At 56.3% G+C, this 26,522-nt stretch overlaps 1 protein-coding gene across 9 annotated transcripts in view; it reads left to right on the top strand.

The window, feature by feature from the left end:
- STIM1 (stromal interaction molecule 1) overlaps positions 1-26,522 on the top strand; it is a 69,396-nt gene that overhangs the window by 24,895 nt on the left and 17,979 nt on the right. For all 9 annotated transcript variants that reach the window (XM_088160556.1, XM_088160557.1, XM_088160558.1 and 6 more), the window contains exons 3-8: positions 5,213-5,327; positions 9,812-9,923; positions 10,812-10,927; positions 16,573-16,750; positions 19,458-19,635; positions 25,548-25,715. In XM_088160556.1, coding sequence (XP_088016682.1) covers positions 5,213-5,327; positions 9,812-9,923; positions 10,812-10,927; positions 16,573-16,750; positions 19,458-19,635; positions 25,548-25,715 — 867 coding nt within the window. The remainder of the gene's footprint in view (positions 1-5,212; positions 5,328-9,811; positions 9,924-10,811; positions 10,928-16,572; positions 16,751-19,457; positions 19,636-25,547; positions 25,716-26,522) is intronic.

Genomic DNA, 26,522 nt, shown 5'->3' with positions numbered 1-26,522 from the left:
CCATAAAAGCCCCTCCCAACTCACTTTGCTCTTTGCCTTCTCGTTCCCCAGTCAGACTGGCCCAGCAATTCTGTTCTTCCATATCAAAACTTTAATTCCTATGGAACCTTCTGTACATCTGCACAGCTCCTCTGTTAAATTCTCGTCCTTCCCAGCATGAGATGATCCAAGAGGTGTCTCAGGTGTCAGCAGTGCTGCTTGGGCTTCCCCTCACTGCTGGGGGCTTGTGGCCCCTTCATTGTCCACAGCAGCAGTGGCTGCCCCATCCCTGGCAGTGCCCAAGGCCAGCTTGGATGAGGCTTGGAGCAGCCTGGGATAGTGGGAGGTGTCCCTGCCGTGGCAGGGGTGGAATTAAATGAGCTTTAATGTCCCTCCCAAGCCAAACCATTCCATGAGTTGATGTTTCCTGCATTCTCCCAGCAGCCAGCTGAAAGGGTTTCAGTCCGTGTGTGCTCACTGCTAAAACAGGAGCAGCTTTTTGTTGTGTCAGCCTTGGACATTTTAGCTGATAAAGAGCTGAAGAGAAAGGAAGTTGTTGTTCTTTGTTTAGACAAGCATGGATGGAAATAAGAGTCTGCTGGGAAGGAGCCTGCTTTGCTTGTGGTGGTGCCTCAGTTGTGGTGGGTGCTGCTGGAGGTGAGGAATTCTGTCTTCTAGGGAGAGCTGGCAGCAAAACAGCAAAGTCAGAGTGTTGGGAGCTGAGAGGAGGCAGTGGGTGCAGGGATCTGCTGCCACTCACAGGTGGCTCTGCAGTCCCAGCTCACAGAATCCCAGACTGGTTTGGACTGGAAGAGACCTTAAATCCACCCAGAGGGACACCTCCCACTGTCCCAATGTCCAGCCTGGCCTTGGGCACTGCCAGGGATCCAGGGGCTGTTCCAAATCCAGCCATCACAATGTCCCTCAGGAGTGGTGACAGTCCCCAGGGACACAGCACAGGCCCCTGTGCCAGGAGCTGCTGGTCCTGGGTGGCTGTTCCCTGGTTCTGGGTGGCTGTTCCCTGGTTCTGGGTGGTTGATCCCTGGTTCTGGGTGGCTGTTCCCTGGTCCTGGGTGGCTGTTCCCTGGTCCTGGGTGGCTGTTCCCTGGGTTTGGGTGGCTGTTCCCTGGTTTTGGGTGGCTGTTCCCTGGTCCTGGGTGGCTGTTCCCTGGTTTTGGGTGGCTGTTCCCTGGTTTTGGGTGCCTGTTCTCTGGTTTTGGGTGGCTGTTCCCAGCTTGCAGGGCTGTTCCTCCTGCCTCAATCCCACTTGACTGAGTAATGGAAACAACTGCAAAGCTTCCAGTTGCATTTCCTGCAGCACATGAGGTGTTTCCCTGGAGGCCCTTGCCTGCACTGAGTGGCTGGAGCTGCAGCTCAGCCTGTCCCAGCTCAGCCCAGTCTGCTGCTCCCTGGCATTCCATGAGGAATGAGCCTCGTGTCCTTAGGGCTGGGCAGAACTGGCACTTTTATATCTCTGAGCAAATCTTGCCCCCTGGTTCAAAGCTGTGCAGGGAGTGTGAGCTCAGAGCCCTGGCACAGACACTGCCAGGCTGGGAGGAACTCAAGGGGTTTTCTGAGAGGCTGCAGAATCAGTGCCCTGCTGCTCCAGGAGCAGGGACAGGAGGAGAGGGAACGGCCTCCATTGGACCAGGAGAAGTTCAGGTTGGATATTGGGAAAATTCCTCCTGGAAAGGGCTGTGCAGCCTGAGTGGGGCAGAATCCCCATCCCTTTCCTGCTGCCCACACTGTGGGACCAGCCCAGGGCACAGGGATTTCAGTGCCAGCTCTCGTGGCCAGGGCCTGTGCAGCTTCCCCCAGCAGTGCCCAGCTCCTTGTCCCCAGGGCTGCTCCCAGCCCATTGTCCCCAGGCTGTCGGTGCTGGCATTGCCCTGGCCCAGGGGCACTTGGGTGTTTTATTTACAGCTGGACTCAGTGATTTCTGGAAGTCTTTTCCAGCCTCAGTGATTCCCTGTCCCTGCTGCTTTACCTCTTCTATGAAGTTGCACTGAGCTCACCTGTCCGTGAGCTCTGGAGCCCCTAATGAGGAATTCCAGACATTTCCTCTCTGAGCCAGCTCCTGCTGGGTCCTTTCTCCCTGTCAAGGTTATCAGTGTCCCCCACATGGACCCTGCAGTCAGGTTTAACTGGGCTGTGCTGGGACAGCTGCTGGGGGATTATTGGGAAGAATGCAGGAGGCTCAGATTGAAACCTTTTACGGGGTTCCAGGTCTGGGCTGGGAGGGACTTCAAACCTCATCCATTTCCACCAGCTGCCATGGGCACAGACACCTTCCATTATCCCAGCTTGCTCCAAGCCTGGCCCAGCCTGGACTGGAGCACTTCCAGGGATGGCCATTTCCCTGCTTGGTTGAGAGCTTTATATTTTCATTTATTATTTTGGCCCCTACCCTTTGAGGGCAAGTGATGGGAGTATTTTGTTTGGACTGAAACCCCTGCCTGGGCAGAAGGGGACACACAGACTTTGATATTTTTAAAATAAATGATGGGTGGAGTTTTGTCTCACAGCTTCACTGTGTCCATAAATCACCCTTGCAGTTTTCCTGCTGGGAGGTGAATTTTCAATGAAGTTTCAGCTGACATCAGTGGCCTCGATTAAAGTGAAAGAACTGATGGGGATATCTTCTAATTAGGGCTCTGTTCCCGTGTATTCCGTGCTCACAGCCAGGGCAGCTCTGCCTGTTTGGGATGTGGGTTCCTGGTGCCAGGGCTCTGGGATGCTGCCAGGCTGCTTTCCTCAGGAAACGAGGCTTGTGCTGCTGCCAGCCCTGAGCCCTGCCCTTGGACACTGGAGGGTTTGGAGGAGCTGGGGAGCACAGAGAGCTCCTGGCACAGCACGAGCTGGGGCTTGGCAGGGAGGGTGGCACAGAGCCAGGCTTGTGGGAGGCATGGGAAGGCTTGAAAAATCACTTCGGTAGCTGGAGTTTCTGCAGATACAAAAAACCACAAAACAGAGTTCAAGGAGAGTTTGGGCAACACTGTCAGGCACAGAGTGGGATTGTTGGGGCTGTGCAGAGCCAGGACTTGGACAGGACTTCCAAATCAGGGGATTCTGTGGAATAAAAACCCTCCAGAAAATCCCATTTTGTGGATCTGCTCATTTCTGAGTGTGCCTTCAGCCAGCAGGTTTGTCCCCAGTCCCTCTCCAGCTCTCCTGGAGCCCCTTCAGGCCCTGCCAGGGGCTCTGAGCTCTCCCTGCAGCTTCTCCTGTCCAGGTGAGCACCCCCAGGTGTCCCAGCCTGGCTCCAGAGGGGCTCCAGCCCTGGGACACTCCAGGGCTCCTCTGGGCTCTCTGCAGCAGCTCCAGCTCCTTTCCCTGTGCTCTTGGTGTCCCAGGGCACCAAGCCCAGCATTCCCAGGCTGAGTGTTCCCACTGTGATCCCAGCTCATGCTGGGCTTTGCAGCAGTGCCTCTGGTCCCGGGGTTTTTGGCTGGTTTGACCAGGGTTTGTCTTTGGGATTGACTCATTTGCCTTCAGTCCTTGTGGATTCACAGCCTGGCTGATGAATCAGCCTGGGGCTGGGGGTGATCCCATAAATGAGCAGGGACAGCGGGCAGGATGGGTCTGGAGGAGCTGGGCTGGTCCAGTGGGATTTTGGAGATGGTCCTGTGGGATTTTGGAGATGGTCCAGTGGGATTTTGGAGATGGTCCTGTGGGATTTTGGAGATGGTCTGGTGTACCCTCTGTGCAGGGCTTGGAGCTTTGGGTGTCTCCAGCCTGGGATCAGTGGGATCTTTAACCCTTGGAAGTGTTTTTAGTAGTTTGCAAGTAGATCAATACTCTGCACAGGTTTTCTTGTGCCTGGGGTTTGGAATATCTGGGATGGTGGAAGGTGCATGGCAGGGGTGGCACTGAGGGGGCTTTAGGGTCCTTCCCAACCTGAACCAGTCTGGGATTCCAGGATTTTGTCCTTTCCCCAGGAGGTATTGGTGGAAAATGTGTTCTGAAGTCTCTCTGGGCTTTGGTGGGCTCAGCCCAGCTCCCCCAGCCCCATCCTGCCCCTGTCCCTGCTCATTTATGGGATCACCCCCCAATCCTGTCCCTGCTCAATTATGGGATCATCCCCCAATCCTGTCCCTGCTCATTTATGGGATCATCCTGCCCCTGTCCCTGCTCATTTATGGGATCAGGATCACCCCCAATCCTGTCCCTGCTCATTTATGGGATCACCCCCAGTCCTGTCCCTGCTCATTTATGGGATCACCCCCAGTCCTGTCCCTGCTCATTTATGGGATCACCCCCAATCCTGTCCCTGCTCATTTATGGGATCACTTCCCAATCCTGTCCCTGCTCATTTATGGGATCACCCCCAGTCCTGTCCCTGCTCATTTATGGGATCACCCCCAATCCTGTCCCTGCTCATTTATGGGATCATCCCCAATCCTGTCCCTGCTCATTTATGGGATCACCCCCCAATCCTGTCCCTGCTCATTTATGGGATCACCCCAGCCCAGCTCTGTCCCTCCCCTCTGCTCAGTCCCTGCTGTTTGTTGTGGCCCTGCAGAGCCCAGGGGAAGCTCAGGGATCACTTTTCCTTTCTGTGCTCCCTGAGCTAAATTTACAGAGCAGCAGCTGGGCCTGGGAGCTGGAGCAGGGCCGGTGACATTGGGGACATTGCCACGTTCCTGCTGGGTCACCCACGGCCCCTCCAGCCAGGGATGGCCACAGCCCCTGGGGAACCACTCACTTTAACCAGTTCTCCCATTTTCCATCAGTTCTACCTGCTAAAAACACTCATTCTAACCAGTTCTCCCATTTTCTCCTGCCCATGGCATTTCTTCCAGCTTGGATTTGAAGGTGTAGATCAAATCCAGGAATAATTTTTGGGTTCTTACACCATTGACATCAAGCTGGTTCCATTGTGCCACTTAGGTGAATTTTTGGTGATACTATAATTCAAAGAAAAGTCTGGAATCCCAAGACCCAAGGTTCTAATTATCCCTTCTCTGTATTAATATTTAACATATTTACTTATTGAATATTTCCTGGCTGGTCTTCCCAGGAACAGAAATATTCAGGGAATATATTTATATCTGTATAAAAGGTAGATGTGTGTGTTTTATATATCTAATATATCTATTATATTTATATTTTTTATTTATTCGGATTTATTATGACTTTCCCATCAAAATTATTACTATTGTTTTTTTTCAATGCTCCTCATCTCCCTAAAAGATGAACCAAAGCCTAATCCTGCTGTTAATTCCTGTCCTAGTTCTTGAGGGAAGACTTGAATTACCATGACCCAGCAGTGAAGCACAGCACTTTCCATGGAGAAGACAAACTCATCAGTGTGGAGGATCTCTGGAAGGCCTGGAAAACATCAGAAGGTAAAAAAAGGGCAAAAAGCCAAGAAAAATCCTTTCCCAAGAGTTTGGGTTTCAGGTGCCCTGGGCAGGGTGTGCAGCTCTCAGGGCAATGTGCTGCTTTTCCCCTTTTGGGGTGTGGATTCCCAGGATTTCCTCAGGGTTGGAATTTCCAAACTGTTCATGCTCAAATCCTCAGCATGGGCAGCAAAGCATCAGAGTTTGTTTTGTTCCTCTGCCCCAGAAATGTGTGTTAAATAAAACCAAATGCTGTCCAACCCCAGGCTCCCCTTCCAACACCCAGCTTCAGATGGAATTTAATGGGGTGAGAAAATCCTAAATATTCAGTAGAGCTGCTTGGGAGCTTTCCTTAGGAGAAAGTTTTTGAACCTGGAAAGCTCCTTCACAGTTTAAAGAAGGGAGAATAAAATCCAGGAAGTGTCTTAAGTCCAGTCCATGCAGAAATAACTTTGAGCTGTTCCAAAATGCTGTTACTCATCCCAGCACCCAGGGGGTTCAGCCTCTGGTGAGAAACTTCCTGAGCCCTGGGAATCTTGGAACAAACTTGTGAGATTGGCAAATGCTTCCCCAGTGCTTTCACACAGAATTGCACAGAAATTATTCATCCATTTTTCCAGTGCTCCTCATCTCTAAGAGAGGAGTTCTGTCTGCATCCATTCCTTGAAACACTGGATATTTGTCTTCTGATCAGTTCATCAGCCATAGAAATTTCACTTTCTCACTTGTGTCGTGTTTGTATTTGACTTTCCTGTCTTAGCCCCTGGATTCCTGTGGGTGGGATGTGCTCTGTGTTTGCAGAGCTGTGGGTGCAGCTGCAGGGAGTGCAGCAGTGCCTCCCATTCCAGCAGCTCTGGGGGGACACTGAGGTGCAGGATTTGCAGAGGGGCTGTGCAGGAGGGGAGAAGCTCCAGGAGAGCTGGAGAGGGACTGAGGACAAGGATGGAGGGACAGCACACAGGGAATGGCTCCCAGTGCCAGAGGGCAGGGCTGGATGGGATTTTGGGCAGGAATTGTTCCCTGGCAGGGTGGGCAGGGCTGGCACAGGGTGCCCAGAGCAGCTGTGGCTGCCCCTGGATCCCTGGCAGTGCCCAAGGCCAGGCTGGACACTGGGACAGTGGGAGGTGTCCCTGCCATGGCAGGGGGGCACTGGGGGGGATTTGGGGTCCCTGGCAGTGCCCAAACCACTCAGTGATGTCTGTGGGATGATTCCAGAGCTGTGTATCCCAGACCAGACTCTCTTCCAGGCATGGACAGGGATGTGTTGAAAATTCCTGCCCCCATCCCTTTGGATTGGCACAACTGCCCAGGCAGGGCAGGGGTCACAGCCAGGGGGGATTTCACAGCCCTGTGGATGTGGCACTTGGGGCCATGGGCAGTGCTGGGGGTGGTTGGACTCTGTGGGCTCAGAGGGGTTTTCCAGCCTCAGGGACCCTGTGATTCCGTGGCTCTGAGTCCCTGCTGTGGCCAAGGAGTGCCTGGTGTGGGAATCATTTATCCCATGCCAGCAGCTCACACGTGGCTGCAGTGTTTGCTGTCACCGGGGAAAGGGGAGAAGTCATGGAGGGCTGGGGGAGAACATCCCCCAATGCCCTCCAGGCCCCTCAGTGACTGAGCTGCTTGGCTCTGTCCCTGCCCTGGCACACACAGCTCCTGCCAGCTCCTTGGCAGAGCTGCCCTGGCACAGGGGCTGTCCCAGGGCTGGATTCAGTCCCTGCTCCTAGAATCAGTGACTGGTTCCTGAAGGGTGTCTGATGTCCTGGAATCACAGAGAGTTTGGGATGGAGGGACCCCAAATCCCCCCCAGAGCCACCCCTGCCGTGGCTCCCACTGTCCCAGTGTCCAGGCAGGGAGCACTGCCAGGGAAATCTGAAGCCCAGTTTTGGAGTCTGATCTAAAGTCATGGGACTGGGGCAAGGTGTGCTCCTTGCTGTGGGTGTGGACAGCAGCACTGAGGGGCACTGCCATCCCACTGGGCCTCTTGCAGTTGTTTCCAAGCCATTGCTTTCCCTGCCTTCCACTGCTGCTGTTCCTGGGCACCCTGTACCTGGGTGGAAGGTAAATAAATCCTACCCTGTAATTATCACAGGAGATAAAGGTTGTGATGCCCTCTGAGGTGCTGGCTCTGCCAAAGCCATGGGAGTGGTGCCAGCCAGCCCTGGGGATGAGGATGAGGATGCAGGGCAGGCTCCTGCTCATCCTGGTGCTTGTGCACGCCCCAGCTTGGCTCTCAGGGACTTCTCCCAAAATTGGCACCTCTGGGTGTGGCACTGAGAGCAGCCAGGGCCCTGGAGGAGCCCAGGGCTGGCACTGCTGGGCATGTGGCCTCATGCCCTGTGGCACAGCACTGGTGATGTCACCGTGCAGGGCTGTGGCTTCTCCCACTCCTGGCATGGTTGACATTGTGCTTGTGCCACCCCCACAGGTGTCCCCCAGGAGCTGTAGGAGCTCCCTGCTGCCAGGGCAGGATGGTGGCCCCGTCTGTGCCACCCTGCAGCTGTGTCACCGTGCCAGCCTCCATGGGAATGGCACCTTCCTTTGGAGCCTTGCTGTCCTCGCTCAGCTCTGGGCTCTGCTTCTGCTCCCTGAGCTCCCTCTGCTCCCTCAGCTTCATCAACTTCATCAGCTCAATGAGCTCTCTGAGCTCTCTTACCTCTGCCACATCCTTCATCTCATCTCTCCCAGATCCCTCATCTCATTTCTCTGAGCTCCATCTCCCTCAGCTTCATCATCTCCCTCAGCTTCATCAGCTCAATCAGCTCTCTGAGCTCCATCTCTGATCTCACTCATCTCTACCAGATCCTTCATCTCTCTCATTTCTCTGAGCTCCATCTCCCTCAGCTCTGTGAACTTCTCAGCTTCCTCATTTCCCTCATCTTTCTCTGCTCCCTCATCTTCATCAGCTCAATGAGCTCTCTGAGCCCTCTTATCTCCACCACATCCTTCCTCTCCCTCATCTCTTCCAGATCTCTCATCTCTCTCAGCTCATTTCTCTGAGCTCCAGCTCCCTCAGCTTCCTCATCTCCCTCATCTTTCTCACTTCCTCAGCTCCCTCAGCTTCCTCAGCTCAGTCAGCTCTGAGCTTGCTTGTGTCCCCCAGCTCCCCCACCCCTCCTGTCCCTCCTCCCCCAGCTCCCCGTGGCAGGTGTGGGGCTCCCTGCAGCCTGGGAGGATGTTCCTGGTGCTCCTGAGCCCTGCCGGTGGTGGCATTGCAGCACGGCAGGGACAGAGGTGATCAATTAAAATTAAAGTGTAACAAAGCCCCTGTGTCCAGTTAAACCCTCTGCAGTGTCCCAGGCCGGGCTGGACGGGGCTGGAGCAGCCTGGGACAGTGGGAGGTGTCCCTGCCATGGCAGGGGTGGCTCTGGGTGGGCTCTGAGGTCCCTCCAGCCCAAACCAGTCTGGGATTCTGGGATTGTCTTTGCCTTCAGAGCACTGCCCTAAGCACAGCACAGCAAAGCGACAAAGCTTTGCCAAGGTTTCCTCATTTATGGCCCTGGAGCTGCATGACAGCTCCAAGAATAATCCACAGATGCCCAGGGGAGGAGGTGAAGAGGCAAAGTTCACCTGGTTCACCTGGGCTGCAGCACCTGCTCCACCTCCTCCCACAGATCCTTCCTCAAGCTGCTTCCTCTCGTTTTTTTCTGGCATCACTCACGATGTGCTTTTCTTAGTCAAAGCTCAGAGGGAATCCCAGAATCCCACACTGGTTTGGGTTGGAGGGACCCCAAATCCCCCTCAGAGCCAGCCCTGCCATGGCAGGGACACCTCCCACTGTCCCAATGTCCAGCCTGGCCTTGGGCACTGCCAGGGATCCAGGGGCAGCTCTGGGCACACTGTCCATGGATTTGGAGCAGGGGCTGAGGTTTTTGGAGCTGCCCTCAGAATTCCAGGGCTCTGGGCATGAGGTGAGGATGAACATTCCCTGTTGGGAGTGTGGAGGCAGCAGGATCACCTGGCTGATGGAAATCCAGGTGATGCCAGCTGTCACATGCCAGGCCTTTGGGTGTTGGCCCTGCCAGGCTGCTCCTCTATCTGATGGCCTCATTGCATGTTTTCATTGTGGGAGCACGGGGGAAAGGCAGCCCTGGCAGGGCTGTGCTGGCACAGGGAAAGCTGCAGGCAGCTCTTCCCACACTGTGGGCTCTGTGGGGCTCAGGGGCTGCAGAACCTCAGCAGTTCTGGAGTCTGGGCAAAAACAGTCCCTGGATGGGGAGAATGAGATCCTGCAGGACTGCCTGGAGTGTCCCAGTGCCACAGCATGGGAGATTGGGTGGGCAGGGCTGGCACAGGGTGCCCAGAGCAGCTGTGGCTGCCCCTGGATCCCTGGCAGTGCCCAAGGCCAGGTTGGACACTGGGACAGTGGGAGGTGTCCCTGCCATGGCAGGGCTGGCTCTGGGGGGGATTTGGGGTCCCTGGCAGCCCAAAGCTGTGGCTCCCTGGTGCCCGTGTGCCCAGGATGAGCTGTGTGCCTGTTCTGCTCTCCTCAGTGTACAACTGGACCGTGGAGGAGGTGGTGCAGTGGCTCATCTCCTACGTGGAGCTGCCCCAGTACGAGGAGACCTTCAGGAAACTGCAGCTGAGCGGCCACGCCATGCCCAGGTCAGTGCCAGGCCCGGGTCAGTGCCAGGCCCGGGTCAGTGCCCAGTGCCAGGCCCGGGTCAGTGCCAGCAGTGTCCCCGTGGGATGTGTGCAGGGAAGGGTCCAGGGCCTCCTCTCATCACCTGAGGTTCCTTGGCACGGGCACTGATTGCTGTTCTGCTCCAGTTGGGAGTGAAAAGGGGAAATTTGGGTTCGATTTTGGGCAGGAATTGTTCCCTGGCAGGGTGGGCAGGGCTGGCACAGGGTGCCCAGAGCAGCTGTGGCTGCCCCTGGATCCCTGGCAGTGCCCAAGGCCAGGTTGGACACTGGGACAGTGGGAGGTGTCCCTGCCATGGCAGGGGTGGCTCTGGGGGGGATTTGGGGTCCCTCCAACCCAACCCAGTCCATGGTTCCATGTAGGACAAACACTGGCTGGGAGCCTGAACTTGTAAGGAGTTTGAAAAACCTCAGTGCAGCTTTAAGGATAAAGATTCCTGCTGCTGGAAAAGGGGTTTTTAAACTGAGTGGGAAGGAGGAATGAACTGGGGGCAAAATGAGGATGGTTTTGAGGCAGCACAGAGTGTGTCCACATTCCTTCCAAGGGAGACCTGTGCTTTATGGTCTGTGACACAGGATGTAAAGCCAGTGGAGATTTGGTTAAAAAACAGTTATTAATGATTGGTGGGACACCAAAAGCTGAGTTTTGATGGGAAGTCACTCCCTCATGCTGTCAGGTTAATGAATTAGGCCTGGCTTTTCCTGCTCTCTCCCAGTCCTAGCAATGCTGCTGCAAAGTGTCCTGGGGACGCCGAGGCTCAGACCCGGCAGCAGGGAGGGGTCTGTGCTGGTAGCAGGGTGTGTTGTGGTCCCAGTGGCCATGCCCAGGCTCACTGCTGTCCCGTTGTGCAGGCTGGCAGTGAACAATGCCACCATGATGGGCACGGTGCTCAAGATGACCGACCGCAGCCACCGGCAGAAGCTGCAGCTCAAGGCTCTGGACACGGTGCTCTTCGGGCCCCCTCTCTGTGAGTACCCCAGTGCCACCTCCAGCCCTGGCCAAGGCCGCCAAGGCCACCAGTCCTGGCTATGGGGGTCTGTGAATGCTCGGGTTGGGCACCAGAGCCAGGCCTGGGTGAGCCAGACTGCTCAGAGCAGCCTCAGCCAGGGGAGCCATCCCAGCACAGCTCCCCTGGAGCAGGGACAGGGTGTTCCTGCATTTATGGGAGCAGCTCTGGCTCCTGGAGCATCCTGGGCTGCCATTCCCATCTCCTGGTTTGTCATTCCCACCTCCAGGGCTGCTCCCAGAGGTGCAGCTGGGATCTCTCTGTCTTGCTGGGATCTCCCACTGTCCTTTTGGGATCTCCCACTGTCCTTTTGGGATCTCCCACTGTCCTTTTGGGATCTCCTGCATGCTCAGGGTAAAACCTGCTGCCCTTCTGTGCTGCTCATGGTGGGCTGAGGTGCTGGGGGGCAGCGATCCTGCCCAGCCCAAGGAAGCTGCTGCCAGTCCTGGAGCTCTGTCACTGTGTCCCGGAGCTCTGTCACTGATTCCTGGATTTCTGTCATGGTGTCCTGGGCTTTCCTGGGGCTCCAGTGTCATGTCCCGAGGCTCTGCTGGGGGCTCAGGCTGGGAATTGCTCACCTCTGGAGGAGGGAAGGGGCAGCAGGCTGCATGGGGAGCAGTTTAGGGTGGCTGCAGTGAGGCCCTGGGCTCCTTTGATGCTTTATCAGGATCTCAGGCTCTCTGATGTGTGTCTCCCTTTGCATCCCTTCCCTCTGGCTCTGTCTGCTCCCTGTGAAAGGTGCTTTTGTCTCCTCTGCCATGGCTTTCCCCTGGGCTGTGGCTGCAGAGGGGTGCAGTCCCCCTATTCCTGCTGAATCCCCCATGCTGGGGGATCACTATGGGGATTTTGGGGTCCCAGTGCTCATGGCTGGGGCATGGCTGGCCTCTCCCATTGCCACCCAGTGCTGGGGAAGCTGCCTGCACAGAGAGAACCACAGTGAGAACCACAGTGAGAGGCTTGGCAGGGCCATGGGAAGGGAATCCCAAGCCTGGCTTGTACAATCAGCCATTTCTGCTCACAGTTACTGAAAAGCCTCATTTTGTCCAGGCACAGTTTTATTTATTGCCTCTGTTGGACATGAAGCCTCTTGGTGACTGGGTGGCCTGGCCAGGGCTGCTCCTGGCTGAGCTCCTCCAGCAGAGGCTCCAGCCCAGTGACTGCTGTGCTGGGGCTGGAATTGCTGCAGGGTTGCTGTAAATGCTGCTGTAAATGCTGCTGTAAATGGCAACGTGAATGGCTTGTCCTGGCTGGCAGGGAGTGATGGATGTGTGTTCCCCAGGCTGGAGCTGTTCTGTTCTGCCCTGCAGTCTGACCCTGCTGCCTCAGATCACACAGATCAAAGTGGGCAGGGAACCGTGGCTGAACAGCCAGGGCTGCTCTGGGCCAGGGCTGTTCCTCACCCAGGGCTGTTCCTCACCCAGGGCTGCTCACACACCTCTCATTTCCATTCCTGGGAGCTTTTCAGGCTGGGCTGGAGGGGTCTTGGAGCAGCCTGGGACACTGGGAGGTGTCCCTGCCATGGCAGGACGTGGGATGGGCTTTAGGGTCCCTCCCAGCCCAAACCATTCCGTGGTTCTGTGACTGCATACACAGGGTGTGTGTGAGAAGAGGAAATACACTTCAAACCTGCAGCTGAAGGGGAGATTTATCCCTTTGCAGACAGTTAAATTTGCTGGTCTCTGGTCACCTAGATGGCTTTGTCTCCCATCATGGGGAGAGGTTGTTTATCTAAAGCAGTTCCTTTAGGATTACAAAACACCTTTCAGGAGGCACCAAACATTGGCAGCTTTGGGAAGAACTCTGTGCCCTTTTAGGCTGCAGAGGCTGCTTCACACCTTTCCCACGGCCAGGGGAGGTGGCTCTGGAGGGGAGCTGGGCTCTGGGCTGTCTGCTGGCAGTGGGATGTGCTGCACAGCTGCAGGGTTTGAAGGGTTTTGAAGGGTTTGTGTCCTCTCTCGAAGCTCTGTTCACCACAGGTGTAAAAGTTGAATAAAAGCAGCCCTGGCTGGAGCCCCAGTCCTCCTGCAGGCTCCTGAATGCAGAGACACCCTGCTGGCCCTGGGGGTGTCAGCAGGGGGACATGGGGCTGTCCTGCTGCTGGGGGAAGCTTTTCCCAGCCCAGGGCTCCAGGGCTGATGTCTGGCTCGTGGCAGAGGTTCCAGCCAGTTCCCGTGGCCAGTTCCCTGAGGATCTGCAGGCTCCTGCCTTCCCTCCAGGTCTGGTTCCTGCTGCCACACTCCAGCCCTGCCTTTTCCTACAGCAAACAGGTCTGACCACTTCAGCTCTGTAATTAATCCAAGGGCAGGGGAGCGTGGTGCAATTAAAACCTAAACAAGACGAGGTGACTCCTCCCGTGTCTGTGCCTTTGGGCTCCTGTTCCTGTGGCTCAGGGATTCGTCTGGCACAGAGTAGCACAACTTCAGGTGAAATATGGAATCCCACAGTGGGTTGGGTTGGGAGGGACCCCAAATCCCCCCCAGAGCCACCCCTGCCATGGCAGGGACACCTCCCACTGTCCCAATGTCCAGCCTGGCCTTGGGCAGTGCCAGGGATCCAGGGAACAATTCCTAATTCCCAAAATCCCATCAAATCCTGCTTTGAAGCCATTCCCTGTGTGCTGTCCCTCCATCCTTGTCCCCAGTCCCTCTCCAGGAGCACCCCCAGCTCTCCCAGCCTGGCTCCAGAGGGGCTCTGCAGGTGCAGCTTTGCTGCTTTTGAACCTGGGAGAGAATTTTGTGTAATTTCAGCTCTTTCCCTGCTGCTCCTGTGCCCTGGGCAGAGACCCCACAGTGGAGCCTCAGGTTGTTCCTGGGCAGTTTATTGTGATTTAAACAAAGGTTGATTTAAACTCAGATTGTTCCTGGGCAGTTTATTGTGATTTAAACAAAGGTTGATTTAAACTCAGATTGTTCCTGGGCAGTTTATTGTGATTTAAATCTCTCTGAATTTGTCCCTGGCCCCAGCAGGGCTGGCACAGCCTGTTCTGCTCCCGTGTGGCAGACCTGAGCACACCCTGCACCTGCAAAGGCTGCGGGAAAAGCCACGTACACCACAGAGAACAGACTCCTCTACCTTTCTCATTTCAGTTTTTTTGGGAAAGGAGGGAGAACAAGCACAGTTTTATCAAGATTGATTGTTCTGCTCCACTGCAGGACTCGATGTCCTGCTGGGTTTGCAGCCCTGCCTGGGCCGTGTGTTTGAAGGAAGGTGAAATGGTTGAACAAGGGGGGAAGGTCTGGGACTGCAGGAGGTTTGGTTGGGATTAGAAAGCAGAAAAAATCATCTACAATGAAGGTGAGCAAATGGGGATGCTCCCAGGGCTGGAGCCCCCTGCTCTGGGGTGCCAGGCCAGGGGGGAATGGCTCCCAGTGCCACAGGGCAGGGCTGGGTGGGATTTTGGGCAGGAATTGTTCCCTGGCAGGGTGGGCAGGGCTGGCACAGGGTGCCCAGAGCAGCTGTGGCTGCCCCTGGATCCCTGGCAGTGCCCAAGGCCAGGTTGGACATTGGGACAGTGGGAGGTGTCCCTGCCATGGCAGGGGTGGCTCTGGGGGGGATTTGGGGTCCCTCCCAGCCCATCCTGCCATTCCATGCTTCTGCATTTCCCTCCGAGCTGAGTTTCCCTCAGTTTCCTCACCCACGTGTGTGCGGCAGTGAGGAAGAGGAGGGAGGGATGTGTGCAGTGCTGCTGGGCACGGCTGGCAGGGAATGGGCACAGGGCAGGAGAGCAGAGCTGGGCTGGCTGGGGCACAGCAGCTGCTCTGCACAGGGAGCTGCAGGGATTGGGGCTGAGGGATGTGCAGGATGTGCTCCCTGCGAGGGGATGTTGTGCTGATCCATCCGGGCCGGGAGCACAGCCAGCTCTCACCTTGTTTAATTCTGCATTTCCACTGGCTGTGCTCAGGGACTGCTGGAGCACACGTGCTGGGCCCTGTCCCTGTCCCTGTCCCTGTCCCTGTCCCTGCAGGGTTTGTCCCTTGGCAGTGCCTCCCTGAGGGGCTGCTGGAGCGTCCTGTGTCCCCCAGCTGTGCCCGTGTGACAGATGTGAGCAGGGAACAGCTGGGCTTGGCTGGGGCGAGGCTTCAGCTCCGTGTGACCCAGCCCTGCCGTGGCAGGGACTCCTCCCCTGCCCCGGGGACTCCCAGCCCCGCTGGCAGTGCCCGGGACCCGCAGCTGCTCTGGGCACCCTGTGCCAGGGCCTGGCCCTCGGTGCACTTGTCCCCCTGTAGCTGTGTGAGCTGCCCGGGTTTTGGCTCAGAACCAGTGGATGTTGGCATCACCACGTCCCAGCTCACTGGACTGAGCTGCTCTTTCCTTGAGGCTTTTCCAGCACACACTTGGTTCAGTTACAGGAAACAAATTCTGTTTGACTCATCGTTCTGGGCTTTGTTTAGCACTTGAGCCCCCACTTAATTACTTTCATCCTCTCACAGGCATCAACACCTTTTTTTGAAATGATTCTTGGAAAAGGGAGTTTCCACACTGAGTTGTGATTCTGAAGGAAACTTTGCTGGCTTGACACTTGGACACTTGAGCTGCCCCAGCTCTGGGATCTCAGCAGTGTTTTTTCAAGTTATTATTTTGTTCTTAGTTACCTGTGCTTGCTGCCCTGTGAGATCCCAGCCATTCTGGAGGGTTCCTATGTGCAGTTTCCCCTGTACCACTTATTGCCAGGCAAATTGGAGCTGGAAGAATTGCAATTTCATCTTTTGTTGTTGTTTGTTGGGAAGGAGAAGGATTTGACAGGAAGGTCTCACAGATGTGTGTGTGTAACAGAAAGGTCTTTGAGTGTAGAATTTGAAGAAGGAATAGAAATGAAAGCAGGTTTTGATATGGAAGAACAGAATTGCTGGGCCAGTCTGACTGGGTAAGAGAAGGCAAAGAGCAAAGTGAGTTGGGAGGGGCTTTTATGGCTTAGAGCAAAGGATAAATCCACCTTAAATAAAAGATGTTTTTACCAAGCAAAAAGCCAATGTTGCAAGTAGAGAAAAGATCTCAGAATTTTCCATTGCAAGAAAACTGAAAAAAAACCTTCCAGCTTAAACTGTGACACACTGACCTTTTGTGATTGGCAATAATAACATGAATGTGGCAATGTCAGCAGTTAGGACAGGCTGTAGGTGATAGTGAAGGTATTGATTGGTTGTCAGGTATTCAGATGCTCTGCAATGAAAAGTCTAGAATGCATTGGAACCAGAACTAGAGAGGCTTCACACAAACCCCCAGCTGTGGCTGACAGGTGTGGGCTGGGCTCTTGTCACTACCTGGGAATTGCTGCATCCTCTGGATACAATGAACAGCATTTAAAATAATAAATAAATTGCTGGATCATTTGGATACAATGAACAGCATTTTAAAGAGCCACCTGAAGCCCCCATCCCTCATTTCAGCTCTTACAGTTGTTGTTGTTGTTGTTGTGTCTCCAAATTGCATAAATGTTGTCACGTTTCCAGTTTCTCCCTCTAATACTGGCACAGCTCAGCTTTTCCCGTGGTGAGCCCTGTGCCACAATTCCCTGTCAGCCCCCCCGGGTCCTGCTGTCCCGCAGGGCTGCAGGCAGAGCCGTGTGCAGTTTCCCGGTGTGATTTTGGGTTCGTGCTGTGTTGCAGTGACCCGGCACAATCACCTCAAGGACTTCATGCTGGTGGTGTCCATCGTCATCGGCGTGGGCGGCTGCTGGTTCGCCTACATCCAGAACCGCTACTCCAAGGAGCACATGAAGAAGATGATGAAGGACCTGGAGGGGCTCCACAGGGCTGAGCAGTCTCTCCATGACCTGCAGGAGAGGTGGGTGCACTGTCCGTGTTCTTCCTGCAGGCTCCTCGTTCCTTTGGGTCTCAGGAAATGTTTGTTTTAGCTCTGCTGCTGCCCCGCACCAGAACCAGCTCCTTCCTCAGGGACGGCAAAGCTGCAGCAGCCTCTGGCTCCTCCTGCTGGGGCTCCTGGAGCAGGCTGTGTGCAGGCATCACACAGCCAGGGGATGCTTTGGGCCCAAAGGCACCTCAGAGAGCTCCAGCTGCTGCCCTGAAACCCAGCTCCTCTGGAATTTATCATCCCAGGTGGTTTCATCCAACCCAGCTCCTCTGGAATTTATCATCCCAGGTGGTTTCATCCAGCCCAGCTCCCGTGGAATTTGTCACCCCAGGCTATTTCACCTTGGCCTGTGATGGAGAAAAAGCATGTTGGATCAGTGGGAGCACTCAGAGGATTTGCACATCCTCTCTTGAATTCTTGGAGCTGTGTGGGGGAGCAATACCTGAGTTGAAGGGTGTTGCTTGGAAAGTGAAAAACTCCATCATTTTGATATTAAATAGGAATACCTGAGCTTTTGGCATATGGATCCAGTCCCACAGCCTCAGGAATGGGGTCTCTACTCCCAGGAATCCCTGCAGTGGTTCCAGCAAAGCTCCTGATGGGAGAATGTGCCCCAAGAGACCCTCTGGACACAGGGATCTCCTGGGACAGGGAAGGAACCTCAGCCCTGGTGATGACAAACCCATGGGTGCTCTGGCAGTGGAATATTTTAAGGGCAGATTTAGCAAATGACAGAGCAGGATAGTCTGGGGCTGGAAGGATTTTCTGTGAGGTTTCAGTGGAGTTTGGGAGGATAAACATTAACTAGGCTGCCCTGTGAGCTGATGGCTCCGTTTCTGTGCACACAGAGCTGGGTGCCAGGTCCTCATCCTGGCCAGTCAGGGCTGGGCTGAGGGCCCTGTGCAGGCTCCAGGCTGCCCTGGGGCAGGTCTGGGGGTCTGTGCACTGTACCCCCAGCTCTGCAGCCCCATTCCCATTGCCTGCAAGGCCATTGCAGCTGCAGGGGTGCCTGCTGCCCCTGGGTGTTGCTGGAAAGGCTCCTGGTCCCCCAGTCTGGGAGGGGAGAGAGCCCTGGGGAGCTCCCAGGGGATGGAGCCACCCTGGGCACCTTCCCCTGGCACGGAGTGCACTCCCCTCTGTGGCTCCAAGCCACAGCTCCTCGTGGAGTCTGGAGTTTGTTACAGCTTGGAAACACTCCCAGGGAAAGTTGGATGGATTTTTTCAGCATCTGGAAGGAGACAGGAACCCCTTCCCCGTGTCCATCCCCTGCAGCAGCAGTGTCCAGGGCTCAGCTGGGTGTCACCTCCCAGCTCCAAACTGGGAATGTGCCTGTGGGGAACGACCTTGGGCCCTGCAGGAGGGCAGAGGCACTCTGTAAACAAGTGCCTGTTCCTGGGGAGTTCAGCTAATGCTCTAAAGCCCCTCAGGAAGAAACACAAAACCACGGGGACTCGGCAGGGCTCGTCCTCCACAGAGGGCACCGAGCAGCAGCTCAGGGCCTGGGAGGTGAACTGGGGACCTTGGGAGGCCTTGGAGGGGAAATATTCCAGAAATATTCCAGAAATATTCCTTCATTTCCTCATCCTTGCCCAGTGGGGCTCAGCTGGGGTCTGCAGCTGCCACAGGAGCAGCAAAAGCCCCGACAGCCCCCGTGCTCCTGGACTGGTGAGAAGCTGTGCTGCAGTTCTGCTCCCAGATTTCTCTGCAGAGATTGGAGAGCCCTGCTGTGCTGCCTGGGGGAAGCTCAGTGCTGAGCAGACCTCTGGGAGGCTCAGGATGCCTCTCCAGTGCCACTGCTGCTGGAATTTGCTGAGCAGCTCAGACATGAGAACACTGACAGCAAACCCCAGTGTTCGTTCAACTTCAGAGCACCTTGGAGAACATCCTGCAGCACTGACAATTCCCAGTCCATTCAGTGACTCCCCAAGGCTTGGCACATCCTGAAAGGGGTGGGCAGGTCTGTTCTGGGGAAGTGTGGATTGTGTGGCAGCTCCTGGACTGTGAGCTGCCCCAGCAGCTGTGCCCTGGATCCCTGGCAGTGCCCAGGCTTGGGCACTGGGGCTGGGAGCAGCCTGGCACAGTGGCAGGGGTGGTCTCACCTGCTGGTTCCCGGTGCTGGGGGTGGTTCCTTCTCACCTCAGGAGTCTCTGCCTCGGCCACTGCCCCGAGCCAGGTGCAGCAGCCACCCCTGGAACCACCTGAGGCTCTCGTGGTGCCCCTGGTGCAGCTTGGCCAGGTGCCCGTGCATGGCCCCAGCCTTGCCTGGTGCCCCTGCCCTGCTCAGCTGAAAACAACCACAATGACCTGGTCCTGTTGGGCAGGGCTGGATCTGCTGAACACAGCTGGATCTGCTGGGCTGAGCTGGATCTGCTGGGCACGGCAGGATCTGCTGGGCAGGGCAGGATCTGCTGGGCAGGGCTGGATCTGCTGGGCACAGCTGGATCTGCTGGGCACAGCTGGATCTGTTGGGCACAGCTGGATCTGCTGGGCAGGGCAGGATCTGCTGAGCACAGCTGGATCTGCTGGGCACAGCTGGATCTGCTGGGCAGGGCAGGATCTGCTGGGCAGGGCAGGATCTGCTGGGCAGGGCTGGATCTGCTGGGCACGGCTAGTCCCTGTCCCCCTGCCCTGTCCCCAGAGCCAGCCCAGCAGTGGCCCTGTTGCTCTGTGTGCATTGCAGGCTGCAGAAGGCACAGGAGGAGCACAGATCCGTGGAGGTGGAGAAGGTGCACCTGGAGAAGAAGCTGCAGGACGAGATCAGCATTGCCAAGCAGGAGGCTCATCGGCTGAGGGAGCTGCGAGAGGGCACCGAGAACGAGCTCAGCCGGCAGAAATACGCAGAGCAGGAGCTGGAGCAGGTAAACACTCACCTGGGGATCCCCCACTGACACTGAGGGCACTGAGGGCACTGCTGCCTTCTCCCTCTGGGAAATCATGGAGACACAGAGTGCCTGTTGTGGGAGGGACCTTAAACCCCCCCAGAGCCACCCCTGCCCTCCCACTGTCCCAGTGTCCAGCCTGGCCTTGGGCACTGCCAGGGATCCAGGGGCAGCCACAGCTGCTCTGGGCACCCTGTGCCAGCCCTGCCCACCCTGCCAGGGAACAATTCCTAATTCCCAAAATCCCATCAAATCCTGCTTTGAAGCCATTCCCTGTGTGCTGTCCCTCCATCCTTGTCCCCAGTCCCTCTCCAGCTCTCCTGGAGCCCCTTCAGGCCCTGCCAGGGGCTCTGAGCTCTCCCTGCAGCTTCTCCTGTCCAGGTGAGCACCCCCAGGTGTCCCAGCCTGGCTCCCGAGGGGCTCCAGCTCCTCCCTGTGCTGGGCCACATCTGCAGGTGAGGTCTCACCTGAGCACAGCAGAGGGGCAGAATCCCCATCCCTTTCCTGCTGCCCACACTGTGGGACCAGCCCAGGGCACAGGGATTTCAGTGCCAGCTCTCGTGGCCAGGGCCTGTGCAGCTTCCCCCAGCAGTGCCCAGCTCCTTGTCCCCAGGGCTGCTCCCAGCCCATTGTCCCCAGGCTGTCGGTGCTGGCATTGCCCTGGCCCAGGGGCAGGACGTTGTCCCTGCTCCTGCTCAGCTGCAGAGCCTGGCACAGGCCCAGCTCTCCGGGCTGTGCAGGTGCCTCTGGATGCCCCATCCCTTCGTGCAGGGTGTGACACAGCCCCAGCTCCGTGTCACTGCAGTGTGTGGGGCTGTCCTGGCTCCAGGGTCCCTGTCACCAACAGAGACATTTCCCAGTGCCACTCCTGGCTCCAGGGTCCCTGTCACCAACAGAGACATTTCCCAGTGCCACTCCTGGCTCCAGGGTCCCTGTCACCAACAGAGACATTTCCCAGTGCCACTCCTGGCTCCCAGTGTCCCTGTCACCAACAGAGACATTTCCCAGTGCCACTCCTGGCTCCAGTGTCCCTGTCACCAACAGAGACATTTCCCAGTGCCACTCCTGCTCCTGAGGGACACCTCCTCACTGCTCTCCACCACCCCTGAATCCAGGGGTGCTGCTGCTCTTCTGCCTTTGCTTTCCCCCTTCCCTTTGTGGAGGACAAGCCCCAGGTGTCTTTTCCAAAGTGTCCATTCTGCATCCCAGTCACTGCCCTGGTTTTGGACAGGACAGGCACCTGACACATCCCAGCAGGAGCAGAGGCTGGACTGGCCCTGGAGCTGCACCCTCTGGGATTTCTGGCTCCCTCCCCCGTGCACACAGTCTCTCTTTATTTGTGTTCATGGTTTTGGGACACATTTAGGAGGAGTTCAGTCCTGCTTTCCGTGTTTCCTCGTGGATCACAGGGGTGTGTAAGGGTTGCCCTCTGAGCCCATCAAGGGCAGCCATTCCCCAGCACTGCCAAGGCCACCATGTCCCCAATTGCCACATCCTGTTAAATCCCTCCATGGATGTGCCTCCAGCCTGTGCCAGGGCTGGACAACCCCTGCCATAAGGAAATCTTCCCAGTATCCAGCCTTAACCTCCCTAAACCCACAGGAAATCCAAACCCACAATCCCAGCAGCTGCTTCCTGTCTCACCTGAGGGACAATTCTCACCTGGCTCTAAGTTACAGATCAGTTTAATCTGAAGCTGGGAGCCAGGCAGGTTCCTGGAATATTCCAAGGTCATGTGTGTGTCCTCCCAGCTGTGTCTGCTCTTTTTTGTCACCATGGGGAAGAAAACAAGGCAGGAGTGCAGGGCTTGTCCAGGCAGGGCAGGACCCTGGGAGTGTCCTGGGAATTGTCCTTTGCTGCCTGGGACAGCAGAGCCCCCAGGCCCACGGTGCCTGATCCAGGAGTGCTCTTACCCAGCCTCCCTCCTGTGGCCACCCAGCCCCTCCAGGGGTCCCTGAGCTTCCTTAGCCGTGTGTGGTGTCCCTGCTGGCCCAGGCAGGCACTGGGCAGGGTGCTCTGGGCACAGGCAGGGCTGGGTGGCCCCAGGTGCCCCAGCTCTCACCCCTTGCCCTTCCCCCCCTGCGTTCCCCCCGTAAGGAGCCCGGGCAGCTGGAGCTGGCCTGACCTCAGTGCCTCCTCAGTGCCTCCTCAGTGCCTCCTCAGTGCCTCCTCAGTGCCTCCTCATCCCTCAGGAGGTGAGTACTGGAGTGTCCCACCTGAGCACTGTGTGACCATAACCCCAGCACGGGGCCAGCAGCTCCAGGACACTCGTGACATTAACCAGTCACCCCCTGTGACCCCACAGCTCCTCCCAGTTCAGCATCCTCCCTGCTCCCAGGGATTAACCAACACCTCCTCCTGCACCAGCTCGTTCCTGGCACCAAAGCCACACTGGAGGGTTTGGGTGGTCCTGCTGGAGTTGGGTGTGTGGGATGGAGAAGTGTCCTGGTCCCAGGATCTTCATCCACCCCTCTCTCCTCCCTGGGTCACCCTCCAGTGACCCCGTGGGGCCACGGACCCAGAGAGCACTGACAGAGTTGTGGAGGAGAATCCCACACTGGTTTGGCCTGGAGAGACCCCAAATCCCCCCCAGAGCCCCCCCTGCCATGGCAGGGACACCTCCCACTGTCCCAGTGTCCAGCCTGGCCTTGGGCACTGCCAGGGATCCAGGGGCAGCCACAGCTGGCCTGGGGACTCCCCACAATCACAGGAACAATTCCTGCCCAAGATCCCATCCAGCCCTGCCCTCTGGCAGTGGGAGCCATTCCCTGTGTGCTGTCCCTCCATCCTTGTCCCCAGTCCCTCTCCAGCTCTCCTGGAGCCCCTTCAGGCCCTGCCAGGGGCTCTGAGCTCTCCCTGCAGCTTCTCCTGTCCAGGTGAGCCCCCCCAGGTGTCCCAGCCTGGCTCCAGAGGGGCTCCAGCCCTGCAGCAGCTCCAGGGCTCCTCTGGGCTCTCGGTGTCCCAGGGCTGGAGGCAGCACTGGGGAATCTCACCAGGACAGAGTATTAACTTTTTTATAAATTTCCTTAGAAATTGTTGCTCTTACTGATCCAAATGGGATCTTAAAGATCTTCCCAGGAGGATGGAGACACACAAACAATTCCTGTTTGCACAGATTCCCTGCAGAACCACGAGGGTTTGGGTTGTGGGCACTCCTTTAGCCACTGGTCCTTGCCTGTTCCCACCCTTCCCTTTCTCACCATTCCCTAAAAGTGTTCCTGGGAGTTTTGTGAGCACTCCTCCCCCCCGAGCACCCAGTGACAGATTTCCCAGCCGTGTTTTCTCGTTATTCCCAAATCCCAGATGCCTGTGGGTGATGCTCAGAGTTCTGCTCAGGTGGGAGCAGCTGCTGCAGGTGTCTGACAGGAAAAACTCAGGGTCTGGGACTGAATTTGGCACTCTGGGACTGCTTTGGGCAGTTTTGTTTTGAGCTCCCCTAAATCACACACGAGTGGTAGAAGTGTTTGAGCTCGTGTGTGTGGTGCCTCGGGGCTGCTCCTGCACGGATGGTGCTGGATAAAATATGGAAATTCTGAGTATCTGCCTGTACCCAGGGGCTCTGAGCTGCCTAAACCCCCCTGGGCTGGGCTCACATGCAGGGAGCAGCTCCAAGTGTGAGCAATGCTCCACAAAAACCTTTCTGTGCATCCACCCACCCACGAGGGGAGGGCTGGGAGCTGCTCTGGCCGTGAAACCCCACGGAGCCCTGAGCTCTGGGGGCTGTGGGGCACAGTGCCCCATCCCTGCAGGGGCTCCTGCCTGTCCCTTCACTGCCCAGGCTGGGACACCTTCCCTTGCCAGGCTCTGTGACAGTGGGGGCTGTTTGCACCATTTCATTACTGCTTTACACTTAATTACTTCATTAGTGCTTTGTCTCTTCTGCCTTCACTCGGAGCCAGGATTCAAAAATACACAAAGGAAATGAATTTTCTCATGTTTGGGCTTGGTTGTTTATTAAATCTTACCTAAAGAAAGTTCAGTAACACCTCTAAGCACCAGCTAAAAGTGAGCAAAACGGAGCAGGATCCAGTGCTAAAGGTCTCCTAAAGCCAAACAGTTCAATAGAGAATTCACACCTGTATTATTGATCCTTTTACCCAATAACCAAATTCCCCTGGCCCTCAGTGTGACACTGAGTGACCAACCAGAAACCACAACCTGAAACCAGGGAGGAGAAGGAAGATGAGCACCCACAGAGACCCCACCCCAAATCCCCCCTCTTGTCCCATCCCTGTGACTGTATTATAAAAACCCCAAATCCCAAACCCTTCCCCATGTGCAATCCCACACTTCTATTGAACTCCACAGCCCTGATTTTAACTCCATCACTCAGATTTGGGAGCTTTGGCCAAGGGCTCAGCTCCAAAGCAGTGTTCTGCAGGGGGGCAGTGCCAGAAAGCTCAGAAAGCTCAAAATTCCAGGTTTGTGGGATCCAGCAGGGCTGGGAGAGCCTCTCCCAGGGTGGGCACTGCAGAGCTGAGTTCATTCCTGAGGGTCTCCAGCACTGAAGGGTTTTCTGTGGGGCTGCAGGGTCCTCAGCTGATGTTTGGTGTGTAAATTTTTTCTTTTTTTTTCTTTTCTTTTTGTTAGGGTCAGGATTAAAAGCATGAGAGACAGTATTTTTGTTTGGACTCAGATGTTTATTAATTTTTATTTATATTACAGTGAGTTCTGCAGCACTTCTAGCTAACAAGCTAAAAATGGAGTCATAGCTTTTTCTCTACAAGGCCTTGTAAGGGAAAATTGTCTAATTAAGAATGGACACTCAAATTATTTTAATTTAATAATTAATCACCTGTGGCCTGTAATGCAGATTTTTTTATTTAATTACACAGTACTTCCTAAACTCGTGAAGAAGAAGGTGAAAAAGAAGGAAATTTCCGTTCTAAAACTTCTATTTTGCTTTTTATGTATTGTTATATTTTAAGACTTTAAATTTTATTTTTTTCACTCTGAAATATTACACACTCCTATTCAAACTGCACACTTATAATTCCAGTTTTATTAATTTTGGAAGCTTCTCCACGGCCTCAGTGTTTTTTTGGGGTCAGTGTCAGCACAGGAAGTCAGAAATTCTCAGTGCCCAGGGTTCCAACACCTGCAGAGATTTTTGCTGTTCCCTGGGGTTGGCAGCGAGGGGCATGAGCTGGGGGAGGGCTCAGTGTCCCCACAGTGTCCCCACAGTGTCCACATGGTGTCCCCACTGCTGTGTCCCCATGGCTCTGTCCCATGGTTGTGTCCCCTCAATGTCCCCGTGGCTCTGTCCCCATGGCTGTGTCCCTACAGTTTCCCCACGGCTGTGTCCTCATGGCTCTGTCCCCATGGTGTCCCCATGGCTGTGTCTCCTTGACCCTGTCCCCATGCTGTCCCCCTGGCTCTGTCCTCATGGTGTCCCCGCTGTTGTGTCCCCATGGCCCTGTCCCTGCCGTGTCCCCATGGCTCTGTGTCCCCACGCTGTCCCCTTGGCCATGTCCCCACGGTGTCCCCACGGTGTCCCCACGGTGTCCCCACGGTGTCCTTATGGCTCTGTGTCCCCATGGTGTCCCCATGGCTCTGTGTCCCCACGGTGCCCCCACAGTGTCCCCACGCTGTCCCCACGGTGTCCCCACGGTGTCCTGGCTGTCCCCATGGCTCTGTGTCCCCACGGTGTCCCCACGGTGTCCCCACGGTGTCCCCACGGTGTCCTGGCTGTCCCCACAGTGTCCCCACGGTGTCCTGGCTGTCCCCATGGCTCTGTGTCCCCACGGTGTCCCCACGGTGTCCTGGCTGTCCCCACGGTGTCCCCACGGTGTCCCACGGTGTCCTGGCTGTCCCCACGGTGTCCCACGGTGTCCCCACGGTGTCCCCACGGTGTCCCCACGGTGTCCCCACGGTGTCCTGGCTGTCCCCAGGTGCGGATGGCTCTGAAGAACGCTGAGAAGGAGCTGGAGTCTCACAGCAGCTGGGCCGCCCCCGAGGCTCTGCAGAAGTGGCTGCAGCTCACACACGAGGTGGAGGTGCAGTACTACAACATCAAGAAACAGAACGCAGAGAAACAGCTGCTGGTGGCCAAGGAGGGGGTGAGAGCCATGGGGACAGCTGGGGCAACTGTGGGGACAGCTGGGACAACCGTGGGGACAGCTGGGGCAACCATGGGGACAGCTGGGGCAACCGTGGGGAGAGCTGAGAGCCATGGGGGAGTGTGGGGAGAGCTGGTTCCTCTGCATCTCCTGTGCTTTGTGGAGTCAGGGAATCCCACAGTGGGGTGGGTTGGGTTGGTTGGGTTGGGTTGGGTTGGGTTGGGCTGGGTTGGGTTGGGTTGGGCTGGGTTGGGCTGGGTTGGGTTGGGTTGGGTTGGGTTGGGTTGGGCTGGGTTGGGTTGGGTTGGGTTGGGTTGGGTTGGGCTGGGTTGGGCTGGGTTGGGCTGGGTTGGACTGGGAGGGACCTTAGAGCTCATCTCATTCCATGGCAGGGACACCTCCCACTGTCCCAATGTCCAACCTGGAACTGAACATTCCAGGGATCCAGGGGCAGCCACAGCTGCTCTGGGCACCCTGTGCCAGCCCTGCCCACCCTGCCAGGGAACAATTCCTGCCCAAAATCCCATCCCTGCCCTCCCTCAGCTCAAGGACAGTTTCTCTCTTCACCCCTAAATTTGTATCTTGTAAAAGTGCAGCACAGACGAGGTATGGGCAGGGGAGAGGCTGAGGCTGAGGCTGAGGATGAGGCTGAGGATGAGGATGAGGCTCTGAGCCATGGGCAGGTCCCAGCCTGGGCTCTGTTGGAGCCTGCAGCCCTGGGAGCCTGTGCAGGGATTGCTGCCCTGGGTACTCGTGGGCAGGAGGTTTTGGAGCTCTGAGCACAATCCCTGCTGCAGGTGAGGAGCA

The sequence above is a fragment of the Sturnus vulgaris genome, chromosome 2 (assembly GCF_052056855.1).
Source record: "Sturnus vulgaris isolate bStuVul1 chromosome 2, bStuVul1.hap1, whole genome shotgun sequence".
NCBI classification, from domain to species: Eukaryota; Metazoa; Chordata; class Aves; order Passeriformes; family Sturnidae; genus Sturnus; species Sturnus vulgaris.
This window is presented reverse-complemented; position numbering and strand designations above follow the sequence as displayed.